Source organism: Macaca thibetana, chromosome 10 (assembly GCF_024542745.1).
Source record: "Macaca thibetana thibetana isolate TM-01 chromosome 10, ASM2454274v1, whole genome shotgun sequence".
Taxonomy (NCBI): domain Eukaryota; kingdom Metazoa; phylum Chordata; class Mammalia; order Primates; family Cercopithecidae; genus Macaca; species Macaca thibetana.
Window position 1 is genome coordinate 46432178 of NC_065587.1, and position 21140 is coordinate 46453317.

The window sequence follows — 21140 nt, forward strand, 5'->3', positions numbered from 1 at the left end:
GCAGGTGGCTGGTGGTCTTAGCTGCAAGGACGGATGGGGAAGAAAAGGCGATCTCTCCTTCTTACTGGTAACAAGAGGTGGTGGCAGAATGGAGATACTTGAGGGTAATTTGCATTATATTTGCACATCATCCTTTCCAATTCTAAAGTTCTCACTTATCAGAACTGTCTTTTATTCAGGGAAAAGAAAGCAGTGGTATGAAGGTGGATAAAGACATTCTCCTGAGTTTATGTTATTTAGTTTTTTTCCACCAGAAAGAAGTTTCTAGAAGCCTCAGAGGGCTGGCCAAATGAAGAGAGGCCTGGCCTCTAGGAATATGCTGAGAGCCAAGTGTATGCCCCAGTGCCAGCCCAGATCTTGTTTTCTAAGGTGAACCTTAGCAGCCATCCCTCAGCAGTGACATGCATGGTTGCCTGGCGGCAATTTACCAGTCTTACCAAATTTATCAATATTTTTGAATCTCACCTCCCACCCCATCCCACCATAGAAATTGCGCTAACAAAACCATATCGATTATATGTTGAAGCAGATGGTTTATTTTTTCTTTCTTAGAAGGGAAACAATTTCCATGGAATTGGGAATTGTATTGATCTCCTCCCCCCATTGGAGCAAGGGCTTGAGAATCTGCTTTTGGATGGTTGCAGTGAGATGTGAATTATGTAACTTTGGCCTAATAACCCTGGATTGGAGCAGACAATTTTTAACAGCTTCAAGAACCCCAATGCTAATGCATTGATTTTCCTTTAATAGAATTTCCTTGTTGAAGGACGGTGCTCAGTAGAGTCCAGTCCACCCTTCAATCTTAACCCATCCGAAGACTGTTCCTTTCCAGTCGAGCTCCATTCATTTCTGGTTGAATAGGTTAAGCAAAGACAGACCTCACTGTTCTCAATTCACTTTATGATCCTCCCATCATAAAAAATAATATCAGCACCTTGCTTTTCATGTCAGAACTACATTTGAGCCGCTATTCCCTATGCCCAAGAGTAAATCCCATAAAAGCCGCCCGGTTGTACTGTTGCTATTTTTCCTTGTGGGTGATTGATTGATGGATGAGTGCTGACACTTCAATGAAGCTATTTCGACTGCCATCTCAATCCGATGATGTGAGGGGTATATTTTCTGTCCATGCCTCATTACTTCAGAATGACATTCCTGGAACTTCATTTACTTTTTCCCTCCTTCCCTGAAGCGCCATATTTTTTCCCATCTAGGTTATGCATGCCATAAAAAAAGCAATTTGCTATTATATGTGGCATAAGGGCAACACTTTCCCTAGGAGGTAAATAAGAAGCTTTTTTTTTTTTTTAATCCCAATGTTGAATTTAGGGATCATGTCAAAATTCCCAAAACAATTCCAACAGGCAGCCTCTTTGAGAAATGGTGAGGAAGAGATATTTGGTTTCATTTTGTCAGTGTTGAGATTTAAAAAAAAAATAACCTTGGTAATTAAAGCAACAACAGAAAATATTCCTTTTGTTTCAGAATCATATAGTTCCTAGTGTTGTGCCTGGAATAGTATAAATATTTCACCATAGCTGAGTAGCAATTTACCACCTAATCCAGACTTATTTGTCCTTTGAGAATAAGGAAATTCATTGTTTAAATGCAATGATGGATTTATCTATTATAGGTTGCTTTCAATTGTATAGAAAATGTTCAACTAGAGTAAACAGATCTATCCTTGCGTCTCCAAACTGTGCACTAGGTATGCAAGACTTTTAATATTAAAACATGCTCTTAGCTTTTCCAAGTTGACTTAGGACCTGATTTTAATCTGTGTAATACAGTATTCCCGTTAATAATAACGTATAATTAAGACATCCGTTAAAAATCCATAACGTTAATTTAATGGAGAAAATCTAATACAGTTCTATTGGAATTTTTACGTTAAATTAACTTTAACGGGCTTTTAATGGATGTCTTAATTAGATCTCATTATTAACGGGAATATTCCACAAATTAAAATTGGGTCCTCAAAGTTTTAATGAAAAAAGTTGCAGGAACACATTTAAAATGGACACCCTATTTCATGCTTTCTGTTGCTTCTTAAGCTAAGCTGTGTTTTAGAGCCCATAAACATCAGGTTCTGCAGAAAGGGATTACCAGAAAAGACTGCTGCAGAACTTTGTACCCTGCAGTGATCTCATCTTCTCGCATTCTCTCAGATTCTGCATTTCACCAGTTCTCCCAATTTGCAGTTCTCATACGACAGTGGTGTGTGCTTAAAACTATTTTTTTTAAACCAATCAAGATAATGATGATGATCAAGGTGCCTCACCACTGCATAGGAAAAGTCTTTGGCAGCAACATGGTTAAGCTTAACTATTTGAACAAGTTTCACAGAAGATGAACATTGTTCAGGGGTTTTCTTGGCTCAAACTCTGGTTTAACTCAATAATTCTTCTACTTTGCAGTGATTAATGGCCCCCTAGTGCAGGGGCAGGACTGGGCAATCCAGGTGCAACCGTAATTGTTACACTGAACAGAAACATTTCCTTTAGACAAACGTTCCCAGAGGGGTCATAAATAGGAAATGGACATTACCATGAAAAGTAAGCCTCCAAGTGTCTACATCTAGTGCAGCCCACTTGGACATTAAACTATGAAGACTTATACTCCCCCCCACTTTCCTGTTACAAACTGGCAAAATAAGTACATCAATGTTCTCAGTCATTACTTTTCTTCGGTGGCACTTTGTTTTCTTGTGACAGTGAAAAGGGTACTGTGGAGACGAGACAGCCCCATTGCAGTTTATCAATGAAAATCTAATATCGCCCATAAGCAGAGAAGTGGAAATCAATACTTCATTACCAAATTGTTAGTGAGGATGAAGAGAAATGGCTGGGGTGATTTTTTTTTTTTTTTTTTTTTTTTTTTTTTTTGGCAGTCTTCTTGGAGCCAGGGTGTCAGGAGGAGTTCAATGAGTTCAATGTCAGAAGCAGGATGGTGCAGCGAAGAAGGGTTCAGTGTGAGGGGATCCAGGCTGGAAAGTGGAAACTAAGGCATTCGTCCTGTAATGGGAATCAGAACAACAGAAAGATGCATTATTTTCTGAGGTGTAGCCCAGGTGATTTTTCCCCGGAGTGATCACCTTGCCCACCTCCACTACTTTATTTGTCCGAATGTTCTGAGTAAAGTCATAGTTATATAAAAAGACCGTGGAACATGAAAAGGAGGAGTCAACTTCGAGCAAAAACTATTTAAATACCGTATGTTCTCACTCATAAGTGGGAGCTAAACACTGATCACACACGGATGTAAACACGGGAACAAGAGACACTAGGGACTACTGGGGCGGGGGAGGGAGGAAGGAGGAAATGGGTTGAAAAACTACCTATCAGGTACTATGCTCACTGCCTGGGTGATGAGATCCATACCCCACAGCTCAGTATCACGCAATATTCCCAGGCAACAAACTGCATATGTACCCTCTGTATCTAAAATGAAAGTTGCAATTTTCTTTTTCTTTTCCTTTTAAGACAGAATCTCACTCTGTCACTATACTTGTGCAGTGGCATCATCACGGCTTACTACAGCCTCGACCTCCCAGGCTCAAGTGATCCTCCTACCTCAACCTCCTGAGTGACTGGAACGACGGGCACACTCCATCATGCCTGAGTAGGTTTAGTTTTTATTTTGTAGAGCCTGTGTTGCCCAGGCTGGTCTCAGATTCCTGGGCTCAAGCAGTCCTCCCACCTCAGCCTCTCAAGGTGCTGAGATTACAGGCGTGAGCCACCTAGACTGGCCAAAACGTTGCAACTTTAAATTAAGAAAAAAAAATAGGCCGGGCGCGGTGGTTCAAGCCTGTAATCCCAGCACTTTGGGAGGCCGAGACGGGCGGATCACGAGGTCAGGAGATCAAGACTATCCTGGCTAACCCGGTGAAACCCCGTCTCTACTAAAAGATACAAAAAACTAGCCGGGCGAGGTGGCGGGCGCCTGTAGTCCCAGCTACTCGGGAGGCTGAGGCAGGAGAATGGCGTGAACCCGGGAGGCGGAGCTTGCAGTGAGCTGAGATTGTGCCACTGCACTCCAGCCTGGGTGACAGAGCAAGACTCCATCTCAAAAAAAAAAAAAAAAAAAAAAAAAAAAAAAGAAAAAAATAATATTTTAAATATAATGTGTGGAAGGAATATTTGAACACCCATGTTCATAGCAACATTATTCACAATAGCCAAAACTCAGAAACAACCCAAGTGTCCAGCGGATGAGTGGATAAGCAAATGTGATACGTACGTACATGCAATGGAATATTAGCCCTAGGAATGGAAGAAATTCTGACACATTCTACAACAGGGGTGAATCCTGAGAACATTATGCTAAGTGAAAATAAGCCAGTCACAAAAAGAAAAATACTATATGGTTATAGGAACTATATAACGTATCTGGTGGTAGTCAAACTCATAGAAACAGAAAGAGGAATGGTGGTTGCCAGGGGCTGGGGATGAGATGGGAAAAGAAATAAGAATTCTTGTTCACTCTGAACACAGTTTCAGTTTCATCTTTTGTAAGATGAAAAATTCTGTAGATGGATATTGTTAGGTTTGCACAACAATCTGAATGTACTTAAAGCCACTCAACTGTACACTTAATAGTGAAAATGATAAATTTTACGTTATGTGTATTTTACTGCAATTAGAAATTAAAATACATAATGTATGATTTTTCACTATAAAGTTTTTTGGGAAAAAAAGAAAACCATTAACCTATGGTCATACCAGGCTTAAAGCTCTCATTCACATTCTGCTGTATTTCCTTCTAGTCTTTTCTTTCCCCATGCTTTTTTTTTTTTGAGTCGGAGCCTCGCTCTGTCACCTAAGCTGGAGTGCAGTGGCATGATCTTGGTTCACTACAACCTCCGCCTCTTGGGTTCAAGTAATTCTGCTTCAGCCTCCCGAGTAGCTGGGATTACAGACATGCATCACCATGCTCAGCTAATTTTTGTATTTTTAGCAGAGACGGGGTTTCACCATGTTGGCCAGGCTAGTGTTGAACTCCTGACCTCAGGTGATCCACCTGCCTCAGCCTCCTAAAGTGCTGGGATTACAGGTGTGAGCCACTGTGTCTGGCCGTCCCATGCATTTTGTTAGGTTTACATAGTTATATTTGCTGACTGTATGATGCACCTGTCTGGAGGTAGTTTTTCACTGGAAAGCACCAGCATAAACAGCTGTAGAAGTTCTATCACATCCATTATAATAGTTTACGATACTATGATAATGTAATATTGGGCATTTAATGTTTGCAATTTTTATTCAACAATACACAACACTATGATGAACATCTTTGTGTTCCAGGCTTTTCTGTGTGCTGGAATATTTTCATAGGCTTAAATTCTTAAGCGTGGAATTCCTGTCAAAAGATAGGAACATTTTTGTGGTAGAGAAGTGCTACTTAGTAACAGGGTGATTTTTCTTTCCAAGAATTTTGCTCTGGATTACTGTGCGGAAAGTATGCAATTTCTTTCAGCCCAATCTGAGTGCAGTTTCTTGTTTACATCTTGTTATTTAGTGGCAGAGAAAAAACATTAAACCTAAATATAATTAGTCTTTTTAGAAAAGGAAAGCTTCCAAATTTCTAGTGGAAGGATAAAGACAAATTGAAAATCAGATGATATTTGATATGTGTAGAGAAATTATGCACAAGATAATCATAACAGACATTTCAAACTATTTCTTGGTAAGGAATAGTATGATTGGAATTCTGGCAACCAGTTATTATGGATCTACCAAATTCCAGTCACTTTATACACATTACTGTTAACTCTTGAAATAAATTCATTTTAAAAATGAGAGATAAAGGCTGAGCATGGTGGTGCATGCCTGTAATCCCAGCACCTTGGGAGGCAAAGGTGGGTAGATCACATGAGGTTATGAGATCAAGACCAGCCTGGTAAACATAGCGAAACTTTGTCTCTACTAAAAATACAAAAATTAGCTGGGCATGGAGGTGCACTTCTATAATTCCAGCTACTTGGGAGGTTGAGGCATGAGAATCGCTTGAACCTGGGAGGCGGAGGTTATAGTGATCTGAGGTTGCACCACTGCACTCCAGCTTGGGCAACAGAGCGAGACTCTGTCTCAACAACAACAACAACAACAACAAAAAAAAAAAAAAAAAGAAAAAAAAGCGAGAGAGAGATAAAAGTAAGTGACTTGTCCTAGTGTTCACAGCTAATAAAAAGCAGAGGATGGCTTTAAATTTAGTCCTTTCTACTCTGAAGCTTCCAAGCTCATGACAGGCACCACCCTACCTAGATTACAGGTGAACGCCTTGATCGCCATCAGTGGAGAGAACTATTTCCCTCTGACATTAGATGTGCACTCGAGAGAAAAAGAGCCCCTGGCGATCTTTGTTTTGAATTGGTTGAGATCCTCTGGCAGGTCTAGAAACTTAAAGGAGGATGATCATGTGGTTGGAAGAAGAGAGATGGGTCCAAGAAAAAGTGGAGGCCAGAAATTGGTGGACTTCTGGAAACTGCAATGGCATTACACTGTGAAACAAGAGTGAAGTCCTGGCTGGAGGACTGTTTCACACCAGGCCTACTGGAGGCTGTCATTTTCTCCTCTTTGACCATGATATCAATGTGACACCAATTTCATGGAACTTTGTTTTATTATCACGTCCTTGAAGTGGCTCCAGATTAGATCAACACCCAGACTTTTCTAACTGGGTTTCTTTTAGGGCAAAGTTTGTCCTGAGAATGAAAGCAAGGAGAAAGAAAACAATGATTTTATTATAGTTCCTGTCTTGGAAATTTACAACACACATTAACATATTAAAGACTCTGAGAAGTCCTGCAATTAAAACCAAACCGAACATAGTGTGTCTTTACTTAACCCAGTACTTGCCAGGTTTATTTGATAACTCTTTTCTTTCCTATTTAAGATTCACAAATATACCTGAGTGTTGTTTGCTGAAAAATACCTTCATGACAGATTCTGTTTGTTTTTCAATTTTTTAATTAAAAATCTGTTTTGTTTTGTTTGTGGGTTAGGGAGGTGGGGGACAGGGTTTTGTTCTGTCACCCAGTCTAGTGTGCAGTGGTGCAATCACAGCTTACTACAGCCTCGATCTCCTGGGCTCAATGCATCCTCCCACGTCAGCCTGCTGAGTAGCTGGGACTATAGGTGTGTCACCATGCCCAGCTAAGTTTTATATTTTGTAGAGCCTCCTGGGCTCAGGTGATCCTCCCACCTCAGCCTCCTGAAAAGTTGGAACCACCGGTGTGCACCAGCACACCCGGTTAATTCTTTTGTATTTTTTGTAGAGACAGGGTTTCGCCATGTTGCCCAGGCTGGTCTTGAACTCCTGGGTTCAAGCCATTCTCCCCGCCTTGGCCTCCCAAAGTGCTGGGATTACAGGCATGAGCCACCATGTCCAGCCCTATTTTTAATTTTTGTGGGTACGTAATAGGTGTATATAGTTATGGTGGACATGAGATGTTTTGATACAGGAATGCAATGTGAAATAAGCACACATGATAGATTCCTGTGCGAAAACCAAGGAAGTTTTCTAGTTCTCGAGACCTCAGCCCTGATTTTGTTATTGACTTTCTGTGATTCTTGACTCAGGTTATCTGGCTTTTTGGGATCTCAGCATGAAAGGATCCTGTTGCAGTGAAATGTGACATTGCTTCACCTCGTGTCAACTTCACAATGCTGCAGTGCAGGAGATCATAATTTCTACACTTTCAACCTAGGAAACAGAGGGTTAAGAGATGTAAAGATGTTGGGCCTGTGGTCACTCTTGTCTCTTCAGCCACTGCTGCTTATATACTTGTATATAAGAAGTAATACTTTGGTAATGTTTATTGTAATACTTTGGTAATGTTTTTAAGCACTGAACATTGACATTATTAGTGATTTAGAGGTGTTTTTCCAAGAATATCTGAGTATAGTTACTTTTTTTTTTTTTTCAGACGGAGTTTCGCTCTGTCGCCCAGGCTGCAGTGCAATGGCGCCATATCTTGGCTCACTGCAACTTCCGCCCCCGGGTTCAAGCAATTCTCCTGCCTCAGCCTCCCGAGTAGCTGGGATTACAGGCATGTGCCACCATGCCTAGCTAATTTTGTATTTTTAGTAGAGACGAAGGTTTCTCCATGGTGGTCAGGCTGGTCTCGAACTCCCGACCTCAGGTGATCCACCCACCTTGGCCTCCGAAAGTGCTGGGATAACAGGCGTGAGCCACTGCAGACGGCCATTGTCTGAGTATAGTTACTTTTAAATTTCAGATACCAATGTCTTTTATGAAACTTATCTATGGGGGTATTTCTATTGGAGAAGTCTCCTGGATCCCAGCGTGACTGATGGAAGTGGTGGGCTTTTGGAAAGGTCAGTGTTCCTATACCTGAAGAAGGGTAAAGAGAAGATCCGAATCTTGGACCACTTTGGGACAACACATTATTATTTTTAAAAAATATATTTTTTTCTTTTTCTATTTTTTTGAGACAGGGTCTCACTCTGTTGCCCAGCCTTGAGTATAGTGGCATGATCTTGGCTCACTGCAACCTCTGCCTCCTGGGCTCAGGTAATCCTCCCACCTCAGCCTCCTGAAAAGCTGAGACCACACCCGGCTAATTTTTTCTGTATTTTTTGTAGAGACGGGGTTTCGCCATGTTGCCCAGGCTGGTCTCGAACTCCTGAACTCAAGAAATCCTCTTGCCTTGACCTCCCAAAGTGTTGGGATTACAGGCGTAAGCCACCGTGCCCAGCCAAATTATCTCTTATATTAAAAGAAAAGAAAAATCCTGGTTTCTCTCTGTGTCCAAAGAGGAGATCCTGGCAGATAATTAAAACTGAAAAATGAAGGGAAGGGGAATAAGAGAGCTGTTGCTATTATTTCCTGTTGTTCAGAATGAATTGCATGGAACAGATTGAGAAAAAAAGGAAGTGGATACGGTTAGTTGCCTTTCAAATGGTAGTTGAGGCTGGGCTTTGCTGCTGCATTTTTTTTTTCTACTATATTGAGCTACTACTATAAAAATAAAATGGAAATAAATAAAAAATTTAATTACATATCTAAAAAGTTCTTGGCAGTGTTCATTAAGTAGTTGGTGAGGGAGAGCCAGGCAAAGAGATGTAATTATTTTTGTATTAATTAGAGAGTCACCAACAGATGCGTAGAATGACATATGTTTTAATTTGGCCATGCCAGCCTTTCTCATGCCCTGGCATAGCATTGTGGCTGGCTCCTGCTCTTCTTGCTGTTGCTCCATCCTGCCGACCCCCCACTCTCTTCACTCTCTGCTGTTGTTCTTATGCAACGCTCCTATTTTTAGGGCATGTCTTGTGGTTGATAAAAGGGGGCACTGCTGGCATTTAGTGGTTAGGGGTTGGGAACGTGAGGCACTTTGTAATGTGTGAGACAGTTTCACACAAGGTGGTGTCGTCCCTCATCTTGCACTCATTTTTTTTTTGAAACGGAGTCTCGCTGTGTCTCCCAGGCTGGAGTGCAGTGGCGTGATCTCGGCTCACTGCAAGCTCCGCCTCCCGGGTTCACGCCATTCTCCTGCCTCAGCCTCCCAAGTAGCTGGGACTACAGGCGCCCGCCACCACGCCCGGCTAGTTTTTTGTATTTTTTAGTAGAGACGGGGTTTCACCATGTTAGCCAGGATAGTCTCGATCTCCTGACCTCGTGATCCACCTGCCTCGGCCTCCCAAAGTGCTGGGATTACAGGCTTGAGCCACCGCGCCCGGCCTCATTTTTTATTTTTTTCATTTTTTTTTTTTTTTTAGAAGGGAGGTCTTGCTCTGTCATTCAGGCTGGAGTGCAGTGGCACAATCATAGTTCACTGCAGCCTTGATCTCCTGGGCTCAAGTGAACCTCCTGATTCAGCCACCTGAGTAGCTGGTACTACAGACACATGCCACCACACTAGGTTAATTTTTAAATTTTTTTTGTAGAGATGGAGTCTCTAGCACTTTGGGAGGCTGAGGCAGGTGGATCACCTGAGGTCAGGAGTTCAAGACCAACCTGGCCAACCTGGAGAAACCCCGTCTCTACTAAAAATACAAAAATTAGCCAGTCTTAGTGGCAGGCGCCTGTAATCCCAGCTACTCAGGAGGCTGAGGCAGGAGAATCATTTGAACCCAGCAGGTGCAGGTTGCAGTGAGCCTGGGCAACAAGAGTGAAACTCTGTCTCAAAAACAAAACAAAACGAAACAAAAAAAACAAACCTGGATTATGTTGCCCATGCTGGTCTTCAACTCCTGGGCTCAAGTGATCCTCCCACCTCGTCCTCCCAAAGTGTTGGGATTATAGGTGTGAGCCATTGCTGTCAGTCTGTACCATTTCTGAAAATATCTCTGCAAGCCAGTTTTTCTCTGACTTGGCACTGTTCATATTTTCAGCTACATACATAAGTGGGGGCTGCCTGTCTGTGCATTGTAGATATCCAGCCGCATCCCTGGCCTCTACCCACTCCATGCCAGCAGCATCTGCTTTTCTCCTGAGTTGTGACAACTGAACTTGTGTCTAGACATTGTCAAATGCCCATTGGGGGTAGAGGACAAAATTGTCTTTGGTTCAAAACCTTTTCACAATTATCTGAGGCTAGAACTTAACTCTGTTTTACATATAAACACAAAGTCTTTTCTGCACAGTTTAACACACACTGTAATTTCCAGAAGTAAAGCTTATCTGACAAAGAGAACCTGTACTTTGCTTTCTTTGGAATGTAATGAGAGTTATTTGCCATTTTAGAAAATCAAGTCACCTTTGTATTACTGCTCATGATCCTCAGGACGCCCATTCAATCCACCCATATTGCTCTGCATTTGCCACTGACATGTTCACGGTGAGTCTACCTATGGCACACATCTGACTGCCTCATTACATCTTCTAGGATGCTGTTACTCTGAGGGTGGTCCACATAACAGCAGTATTGGGATCACCTAGAGATCGTCAGATGTGCAGACTACAGGGCCCACCCCAAGCTGCTGGTTTGGAATCTGCATTTTAATAGGATGTTCGGGTGATTTTTGTACACGCTCGAGTTTGAGAAGCTCTGTTCTAGTGAATTTTTGTGCCTCAATTTTCTCTTTTTTTTTTTTTTTTTTTTTTAAATTGAGGCAGAGTCTCACCCTGTTGCCCAGGCTGGAGTGCAGTGGCACGATCTTGGCTCACTGCAATCTCCGCCTCCCGGGTTCAAGTGATTCTCCTGCCTCAGCCTACCGAGCAGCTGGGATTACAGGCACACACCACCACGCCTGGCTAATTTTTGTGATTTTAGTAGAGATGGGGTTTCACTACGTTGGCCAGACTGGTCTCGAACTCCTGATCTGACGTGATCCACCCGCCTGGGCCTCCCAAAGTGCTGGGATTATAGGTGTGAGTCACCGTGCCAGGCCCCTTTCTTTTTTATTAGACAATTTCTTTTTGCAGTTTGTGTGTAGGCTGGCCACCTGATCTAGAAATTTTATTTCAGGATAGTAAAAGGAAGTTATAAAATGCTTGTCCTAAAATGTCAACAGTGAGTCTGCAAAGGCGGAGAACCTCTGTTCCCTACGAGCTCTTTCTAAGCATCATCTTCCAGTTCTTAAACTTGAAATATCGTCTGCGTGCTGATGACTGTGAGTTCCAGATCTGAACATCCAACTGGCTTCTTGGCATCTCTCTGTGAAGATCTCACAACTACTTCAATAAACCCTTTCCTGAAACAGGGTGCTTGCACTCCCCCATCCCTATTCTGTTCCCCTCCATGTTCCTCTTCACAGGAAATGGAACCTCATATGACTCAATTTTTCCAGCCAGAAAGTTGGGTCATCTTTGACTGTGCCCTCACTCCTCCCTCGCATCCAATGGCTCACCCCGACCCTAGTCATAAAATCCCTCCAAACTGTATTTCCACGACCACCTGCAATGATGCACACAATTCGGTTCTGCGCCTATCTACCCTGGATGGCTGTGGTACTCGCTCACTGGGCTGCTTTAGTCCACTTGGTGTCCTTCTGATAACTTTCCATATAGCAAACAAAGTGAGCTTATAAAATCTTAAATTAAGTTGAAGGGGTCACTTCAAATTCCAGCTTAGAATCCAGCAATGGCCTGGCCAGGTGCGATGGCTCACACCTGTAATCTCAGCACATTGGGAGGCTGAGGTGGGGAGTTTGAGACCAGCCTGACCAACATGGAGAAACCCAGTGTCTACTAAAAATACAAAATTAGCGGGGTGTGGTGGCCCATGCCTGTAATACCATCTTCTCGGGAGGCTGAGGCAGGAGAATCGCTTGAACCGGGAGACGGAGGTTATAGTGAGCTGAGATCGCGCCATTGTACTCCAGCCTGGGCAACAAGAGCGAAACTCCGTCTCAAAAAGAAAAAAAAAAACGTGTCTATGGCAGTTGTAAAAAAGAGAAACTTGTGTTAATGTCCTGCTTGATCTGGCCTTGCCATCTCTCTGCCTTCACCTGGGTCCCTGTGCCACTTGATGATATATCCCGAGAACACTGGCCTCACGGTCTTTGCAGGTGCTGCTCCCTCTGCCTAGCATGCTCTTCTTCCCACTCTGTTTGGCCAGCACCTTTTCATTCTTGAAGTCTCAGTTCAAATGGTGCTTTCTCAAAGAAGTCTTCTCTTACCCATAGGACTTGACTACATTCTTTTGTTATCATCTTGCATGAACCTTTTACGGTGTCCTATAAGACTTATTGCAGCTTATAAGCACATCATCACATATATACTTTTTAGTTTAGCGCCTGCCTGTGTAAACTCCAGGAAGGTGAGAGTTTGATCACAGCACAGTCCCAGGCATAAAACCCAGTGTCTGTCACAGAGTGGGTACTTGAATAAATACTTGTTGAAAGAATGAAGTTCTAAAGACACTAATTGGAAGCCTATCTTTTCTAACATGGAAACCACTAAGGGTTTTAAAGTATTTATCACAAAACAATACGAAAGAAAAAAAAAATAGATGTACCTAGAATCCTACTTCTCTAATTCTATGAAAGAAACAAGTTACAGCATGGAAAGAGAAGAGACTGGAAAAATAGCCCAGGGAAACACGAGCGGGCTCCAGAAGCTTTGTCATCTATTTGGTGCTTTCAAGTTCAAAGAATAATTTCGTCTGTCATTTTGAAGCAATTTATATTTTTTTCAAAGACCATTCATATACGTTGTCTTTTGAAATATATTGGATAAATATTAGTACCCCAAAGATAAGTTGAAGAAGAGGGAGTTTAAATGACTTGCTCTCAGGGTGATTCAATGATAGGTCAGAACACCTGACTCCTAATTTAGGGCTTCTTAAAGTTGTTTAGTTGAAAATGAAAAAAAAGTATATTCAGTGTTTTATTTTATTTTATTTTATTTTTATTTTATTTTTGAGACAGAGTTTTGCTCTATCATCCAGGCTGGAATGCAGTGGCACCATGTCCGCTCACTGTAACCTCCGCCTCCCGGGTTCAAGTGATTCTCCTGTCTTAGCCTCCTGAGTAGCTGGGATTTACAGGTGGCTGCCACCACGCCTGACTAATTTTTGTATTTTTAGGAGGCGGGTTTCACTATTTTGGCCAGGCTGATTCTTGAACTCCTGGCCTCAAGTGATCTGCCCACCCCGGCCTCCCAAAGTGCTGGGATTACAGGCATGAGCCACTGCGCTTGGCCAAGTGTTATTATTTTAAAAAGACTGTGAAAAGGAAGCAAAGGAACAGTGGAGACACATGATGTTTAGTGGCGTAATCCTGAGAGAAACCTGTAGTTAATATTTTTCAAATGGAATTACAATTTGGAAATCCAAATTGGCTTATCTACATTGCTGAATTTCATTATTAGTGTTTCATTTAATTTTTCCTAAGAGCAATCTCTGTGTGAGGAAACCCTTCAACGTCAGTGGACAAGTTTCAATTCTTGGAGTGAATAAAATACAGGTAATTGCTTAAATATATTGAATCCTTTTGATATGCCAGACACAGCTTCAGGTGGGTAGGTGGATACTATTTGAAAACGTTTTCTGATGTGTTGCCTTTCCTTAATTCCTTTCTTCCATGTACTTTTCCCAGCATTGACAACAGAGACTGAGACTAATTGCTCTTGGAAAGGGAGGTCACAAAATAAACCAGATAGAACAAAGTGGCTGAGTTTCCAAATGGCAAGAGGGACTCTTTTTTTCTTCTTCTATCAAACCTCAGAAAGGTTGAGTTAATGAAAACATTTAACAGTTATATATCAGTAACATCTGGGTTATGCCTGCCTGCCTGCCTCCCTGCCTCCCTGCCTCCCTCCCTCCGTCCTTCCTTCCTTCCTTCCTTCCTTCCTTCCTTCCTTCCTTCCTTCCTTCTTCCTTCCTTCCCTCTTTCCTTCCCTCCTTCTTTTTTTGACAGAGTCTCACTTCTATCACTCAGGCTGGAGTGCAGTGGCGTGATCTCGGCTCACTGCAACATACACCTCCCGTGTTCAAGCGATTCTCATGCCTCAGCCTCCCAAGTAGCTGGGACTACAGGCGTGCACCACCACGCCCAGCTAATTTATGTATTTTTAGTAGAGATGGGGTTTCACCATGTTGGCCAGGCTGGTCTTGAACTTCTGACCTCAAGTGATCCACTCACCTCAGCCTCCCAAAGTGTTGGGACTGCAGGCGTGAGCCACTGTATCCGGCCGTGATTGTCCATTTTGATCACCACATATGCATTATTTCTGTTAATTATTAAAACAATCCAACAAGGTATCCAATATTACAGAGAAAAAAACCTCTGTAGGTTTAGAGACTTGAAGTCACCTATCTGAATAATTATAAGTGAAACTGAATATTATAACATTCAATTAAAATATATACATATGTGTGTATATATATGTGTGTGTGTATATATATATATATATACACACATATAATATTCATTTCAGAGCCTTTAGTTTTAACTGCCAAGCTAACTGTTCCCGACGTTGAGTTGGATCTGTACTGATGAGACCATTCATTCCTTGTCAAAGGGGTACTTCATCAGACCCTTGAAGAATAAGGGGACAATACACTTATTGAGCATGATAGTCGGCTTGGGACATTTAAATATAGATAGCATTCAGGTCATAATTGCCACACTGGAAAATCCCAGCTTCTGAACTTCCTCTTTTAAAGCACAATCTGCAATAAATCAGCCATGTGTCTCAAATGCATGATGTATGTTTCATGACACAAATCAGACAACCCACTGCCTTCAGTTTTCAAGTTGGAGGAGAGTTATTTTTATGTGTTTTTTTTTTTTCATAATCGATGCCAGAGAAAACATCTAAACTGACCTCTACCTTATATCATCAACTTTGCATGTCTAATGGAGTGGGCAAGTTGGAAATATTTTTACAGCAAGTCCCCTTTTGGCCTACTTTATGGGCATCCCCTGAAATGGTTTAAGATCTCTTCACCAGGGTGTGCAAAATGGCTGTTGAATGCAACCAGCAGAAACAGGGCGACATCTTGGAGAACAGCAACAACAAAAATGTCAGGCAAGAAGACGCGGGGCCTCCCAAAAGTGGAGGTTTCATTTGTGTCCTTAATTGTGTGTCAGCTTAGAAGATTTCAATAGCAGCAGATTCTTTTCTATAGAGCACGCTCTTCAACTGCAGGCTACCCAAGGAGTTGAGAAACAGAAATGAAAGAAATGGCAGGAGAGTTTGCCCTATGAAAATCTCTTGACAACTAATGATGGGATTATGGAGTCTTAACTGCTGAACAGTTATCCCTAATTATAATCAAAGGTATGTCAATCTAAATAAAAATGATCAGACAGGCATTCTCTGCTATCTACCCCACCCCCCTCCACTAGCTTTTTAACATGAATCTCTTCTCAGTATGATGCTTTGACAAAACTTGGATTGAATAATTATAAAAAAGAGATGGAGCCCAGTGTTAAGTAAAACATTTTTGCAGGAAGGAGTGGTGTTTTTTTTTTTTTTCTTTTTTCTTTTTTCTTTTACAGAAAGAATGGTTTCTTTTAGTTTTAAATATTTGGTTCTATCATGGGAACCTCCTATTGTCTCTGTTGCATTTGACTATGTCACAAAAGTTATGCCATAAATCTCTTCCAGACATGATGTATTACAGAAGATGTTGCTCGCTTTTAAAGCCTGGCAAACATATCCTCATGGAAAGGTGATTCTTGGGATGGATCATGTTTGCATTCTTGCTTTCGCTACCAGGAAGCTCAGAGTCAAATTGGTGGCCCAACTTCAGTAATTGTGTAGCCTCCTAAGGCTGCAGTCTATACCTGTAAACTTCTTCTCATATTCTCTTTACATTTTCCTTTGGTATATGTGTTAATAGTTTGGCTCTGCCATTTACTAGCTGTGTGATATTGGGGGACATAACTTACCTCTTCAGAATCTCAGTTTCTACATCAGCAAAATCAGGATAATAATATTATAGTACTTTTCACAAATGTTGCCTGGCATTCAATAAGTGCTTAATGAAATGTAGATTTCTTTTTTTTCTTTTTTTTTTTTTTTTTAGAAGGAGTCTTGCTCTGTTCCCCGGGCTGGAGTGCAGTGGCACAATCTCGGCTCACTGCAAGGTCCGCCTCCCGGGTTCACGCCATTCTCCTGCCTCAGCCTCCCGAGTACCTGGGACTACAGGTGCCCGCCACCATGCCCGGCTAATTTTTTGTATTTTTAGTAGAGACAGGGTTTCACCGTGTTAGCCAGGATGGTCTCGATCTCCTGACCCCGTGATCCACCCGCCTCGGCCTCCCAAAGTGCTGGGATCATAGGCATGAGCCACCACACCCGGCCGAAATGTAGATTTCTTTAATGATTTCTATTTCTTTTATAATTTTGCTGCATTGCATACAGTACAGTATCTTAAAACTGCTGTGGAATGAGATGTAGAATAAATTAAAAATACTTGTATAAAATTCTGCTTATGTGTTAGAAATAAGTAGTCATCAGGTCTTGGAAAATGGACCACTCTTTCCTTCTGGAAATTTAAAAAATGAAGGCGAAAAGCTCTTTCGTTGCTGCATTAAGCAAATGTTGAAAAGAAATCAGTTGTCAATTCAGATGGGAAGCTAAGAAAAGTTTTCCCTTTTTATAAAAAAGGAGAAAATAGCATTTGAAAACATTTGATGTGGATATTAAGAAGAAAGCAGAAAACAGTCATAATATCTACCATTTTATTAAGTGCTTATTAGAAGCTCTGCCTTCCTCAATATTACCTGACAGTAGATTTTTTTTTTTTTTTTTTTTGAGATGGAGTCTGGCTCTGTCGCCCAGGCTGGAGTGCAGTGGCGAGATCTCAGCTCACTGCAAGCTCCGCCTCCCGGGTTCACGCCATTCTCCTGCCTCAGCCTCCCGAGTAGCTGGGACCACAGGCACCCGCCACTTCGCCCGGCTAGTTTTTTGTATTTTTTAGTAGAGACGGGGTTTCACCGTGTTAGCCAGGATGGTCTCGATCTCCTGACCTCGTGATCTGCCCGTCTCGGCCTCCCAAAGTGCTGGGATTACAGGCTTGAGCCACTGCGCCCGGCCCCTGACAGTAGATTTCATTGTCTCTATTTGTTGATGAGAAGAAAGAGGCTTGGATTGGCTAAGAAATGTAATCAAGATCAGACAGTTAGCAAGTGGGAGAGCCAGCCTTTGGGCTTAGGTCTGCCTGACTTCAAAGCCTGTTCTCTAACCAGTATTAACTGCTGTCAATGAAACTAACTAGAATCTTCCAGAGGCACATTGCTCAGTAAAGCTATATAATGCAAAATGATAAGGATTGAAAAACTACCCAGCTGTTGCCATCCTTTCAAAAGATAGATGAAAAGGGTGGCAAAGATCAGGACAACATCCTGACAGTGGAGAGAGAAAATGTCCCTGGTGGCTTCAGCGTTAATTATAATTTCATGTTGAGCAATTATACGTAACACTTGACAATTGTCATATATGGTTGCTTTTGGGGGTATGGCCATAGAAGAGAGAAAGGAGGCAATCTTCCTGTACCCATTTTTATTGAGCCACATACATATACTCCAAAAGAGCACTTAAATTGTTTGAAAGAGGTCTACATGCTGGCAAACACCACCATAAACAACCTGGACAGCTTCAAGTCCAAACCGCCAACAACATGATTCACAGTGAACCCATCTTCTCTAAGTGGAGTGCAGAGCCAAATGTTATTTATTGCAGCTAACTTACAACCCGACGAGAGGCACTGCATGGACACAGCTACGGGACTTTACTGCTGCCTAGAATGTGAGTTGCTGGCATTTCGTAAGAACAGTATGCCCTCCGAGTATGGAAATAAACAAGGTAGACTTGCTTTTTTTTTTTTCTTTCTTTTTTCTTTTTTTTTCGAAGACAGAGTCTTGCTCTGTCGCCCAGTCTGGAGTGCAATGGCACCATCTCGGCTCACTGCAACCTCTGCCTCCCGGCTTCAAGTGATTCTCCTGCCTCAGCCTCCCGAGTAGCTGGGATTACAGGCATGCGCCACCATGCCCAGCTAATTTATGTATTTTTAGTAGAGACGGGGTTTCACTGTCTTGGTCAGACTAGTCTCAAACTCCTTACCCTCATGATTCACCTGCCTTGGGCCTCCCAAAGTGCTGGGATTACAGTGTTTTTTTTTTTTTTTTTTTAACCACTGTGATTCTATGTCTAAGCTCATGGTAACAATGTTTGTGGTTGTGTCTACACTGGAAAAGAGGGTTGGTGGATTGGAACACACACTTAAATAATCCAGCCAAACCCGTCTGGCCGCGGTGGCTCACGCCTGTAATCCCAGCACTTTGGGAGGCCGAGGTGGGCGGATCATGAGGTCAGGAGATTGAGACCACCCTGGCTAACACAGTGAAACCCCATCTCTACTAAAAATACAAAAAATTAGCTGGGCGTGGGGTGGGTGCCTATAGTCCCAGCTACTCAGGAGGCTGAGGCAGGAGAATGGCGTGACCCCGGGAGGCGGAGCTTAGAGTGAGCCGAGATCGTGCCACTGCATTCCAGCCTGGGTGATAGAGCGAGACTCTGTCTCAAAAAAATAATAATAATAATAAAAGAAAATTCAACCAAACCCTCCTCCTTTCTAAGAAGAGTTTGCATTCATTTTAATGGTAGTTTTCATTTACTGCGTTTCCATCTTTTGCCTGAAGCTTAACTGCTATTGTTTTGTTTAATTGTTATAATAGTCCCCTAAAGATAGCTCTTATAAACTCCTTTTTCTTTTTTAGAGATCAGAAAACTGAGGGTCAGAGATCTAAGTACCAGGACCAAAGGCACATGCCTGGGAAGTAGCAGAGCTGGGATTTGAACTCAGGTTTCTGTCACCAATGTACCCTGCTGCTTCATAGTAATAACTATTTCTGGCTGGGCGCGGTAGCTCACGCCTACAGTTCTACCAATTTGGAAGGCCGAGGCAGGTGACTCAATTGAGGTCAGGAGTCCAAGACCAGCCTGACCAACATGGTGAAACCTCGTCTTTTCTAAAAATACAAAAATTAGTCGGGTGTAGTGGCAGGCACCTGTAGTCCTAGCTTCTCAGGAGGCTGAGACAGGAGAATCACTTGAACCCAGGAGGCAGAGTTTGCAGTGAGCCGAGATCACGCCATTGCACTCCAGCCTGGGTGACAGAGCGAGACTCCATCTCACACACGCACACACAAAAGTAATAACTATTTCCCTTTACCAATTTGATTATTATCGATAATTATCAATCTTTACAAATGAGTGGCAAAATATGAGTTACTACTTTCTCCTTATGGATGAAGTTTTGGAAGGTTAAATTGTCCCCTCCATTCACACACCCATTTCCCAGTGAAGCTGGAATGAAATCAAGATTTGTCTGGAGCCCAACCCTGGCCTCACTGGGCTCCATCAGCCCTTCCTGAAGTTCGTTATGGGGAACCCAATTGCCCAGGATGCTCTAAGAAAAAACAATGCTTTAAAAAGTTCAAGTATCTATGTTTTAAGCAAAAGCACCCCAAATATGTCTACCTCTAAGCTGAGCGTGGTGGCTCATGCCTGTAATCCCAGTGCCTTGGGAGGCTGAGGCAGGAGGATCATTTGAGCCCAGGAGTTTGAGCCTGCAGTGAGCAGTAACCACACCGTTACTCTCCAGACTGGGCCACAGAGTGAGACTCTGTCTCTTAGAAAGAAAAATACTGACTGGGCTTGGTGGCTGACACCTGTAATCCCAGCACTCTGGGAAGCAGAGGCAGGAGGACTCTTGAACCCAGGAATTTGACATCAGCCTGGGCAACATAGCAAGACCCTGTCTCTACAAAAAGTAAAGAGTAAAAAAGTTAGCTGGACCTGGTGGTGTGCACCTATAGTTCCAGTTACTTGGGAGGCTGAGGTAGGAGAATCACTTGAGCTGGGAGGTGGAGGCTGCAGTGAGCCGTGGTTGTACCACTGCACTCCAGCCTGGGCAATGAGAGAGAACTTGTCTCTTAGAAAAAAAAATCCAAGCTCCTTCCCTCCTCACAGCCTTTGCTCCTGTTCTACCCTGCCAGAAGGGCCCTTCTCACAACTCCGCCTAGACAGTTCCTACTCCACATTCACCCCATGGCTTAAAGAGCTCATCCTCAGAAAGATCTTTTCTTCTCCTGGGATCCAGATGAAGTCCCCAGATTTCCTCTCTCTTAGATCCCTCTTGTCGTCATGAATAATATATTGGTCTGGGCGAGCACTGTTTGACACGTCTCCTCACTAGCATTCAGGTTCTAGGAGAGCAGAGGTGGGACTGTTTGTGCAACAGTTTCCAGAGTTGCCACCGTGGTGCCTGGTCCATGGGTGTCACTTGGTGAAGACAGGTGAACTTTTCTGATGACTTGGCCCATTGCTCTACCTTGATAGAACCATCAGAATGAAAGTAAAGGGGCTGCAGGCATCCTTTCTCCCCTACCATTTTGCAGGTGGTGACATGGAGGCTCAGGCTTACACACTGGATGGCAATGATGACGATAATAACGGGAAACACCTGCTATTCATCACCTTGGTCCATTGTCGACCGGGACCCTGTGTTTTACCAATTATGTCTCATTTAATCCTCAAGACAGAGGAGGAAACCAAGGCTCAGAGATGTTAAGCAACTTGACCAAGTTCACCCCTAATAAGTGACTCAGAGATGCCCGGCTGAGGCTCCCGCCTCTAAGCAGATTCTGCCACCCGGCGGTGCTCCAGGTGGGAGTCACCTGGGGATGCCTGGGCCCTACTCCTCGAGGTTTTGCCTTGAC

General features: G+C 42.8%; 1 protein-coding gene across 1 annotated transcript in view; it reads right to left on the reverse strand.

The window, feature by feature from the left end:
- Positions 1 to 2619: 2619 nt before the first annotated feature.
- TSHZ2 (teashirt zinc finger homeobox 2) overlaps positions 2620 to 21140 on the reverse strand; it is a 502658-nt gene continuing 484137 nt past the window's right edge. Inside the window, exon 3 of the mRNA XM_050746520.1 lies at positions 2620 to 3014. Within this exon, the coding sequence (XP_050602477.1) occupies positions 3013 to 3014 (2 nt within the window). The 3' untranslated portion in view covers positions 2620 to 3012. The remainder of the gene's footprint in view (positions 3015 to 21140) is intronic.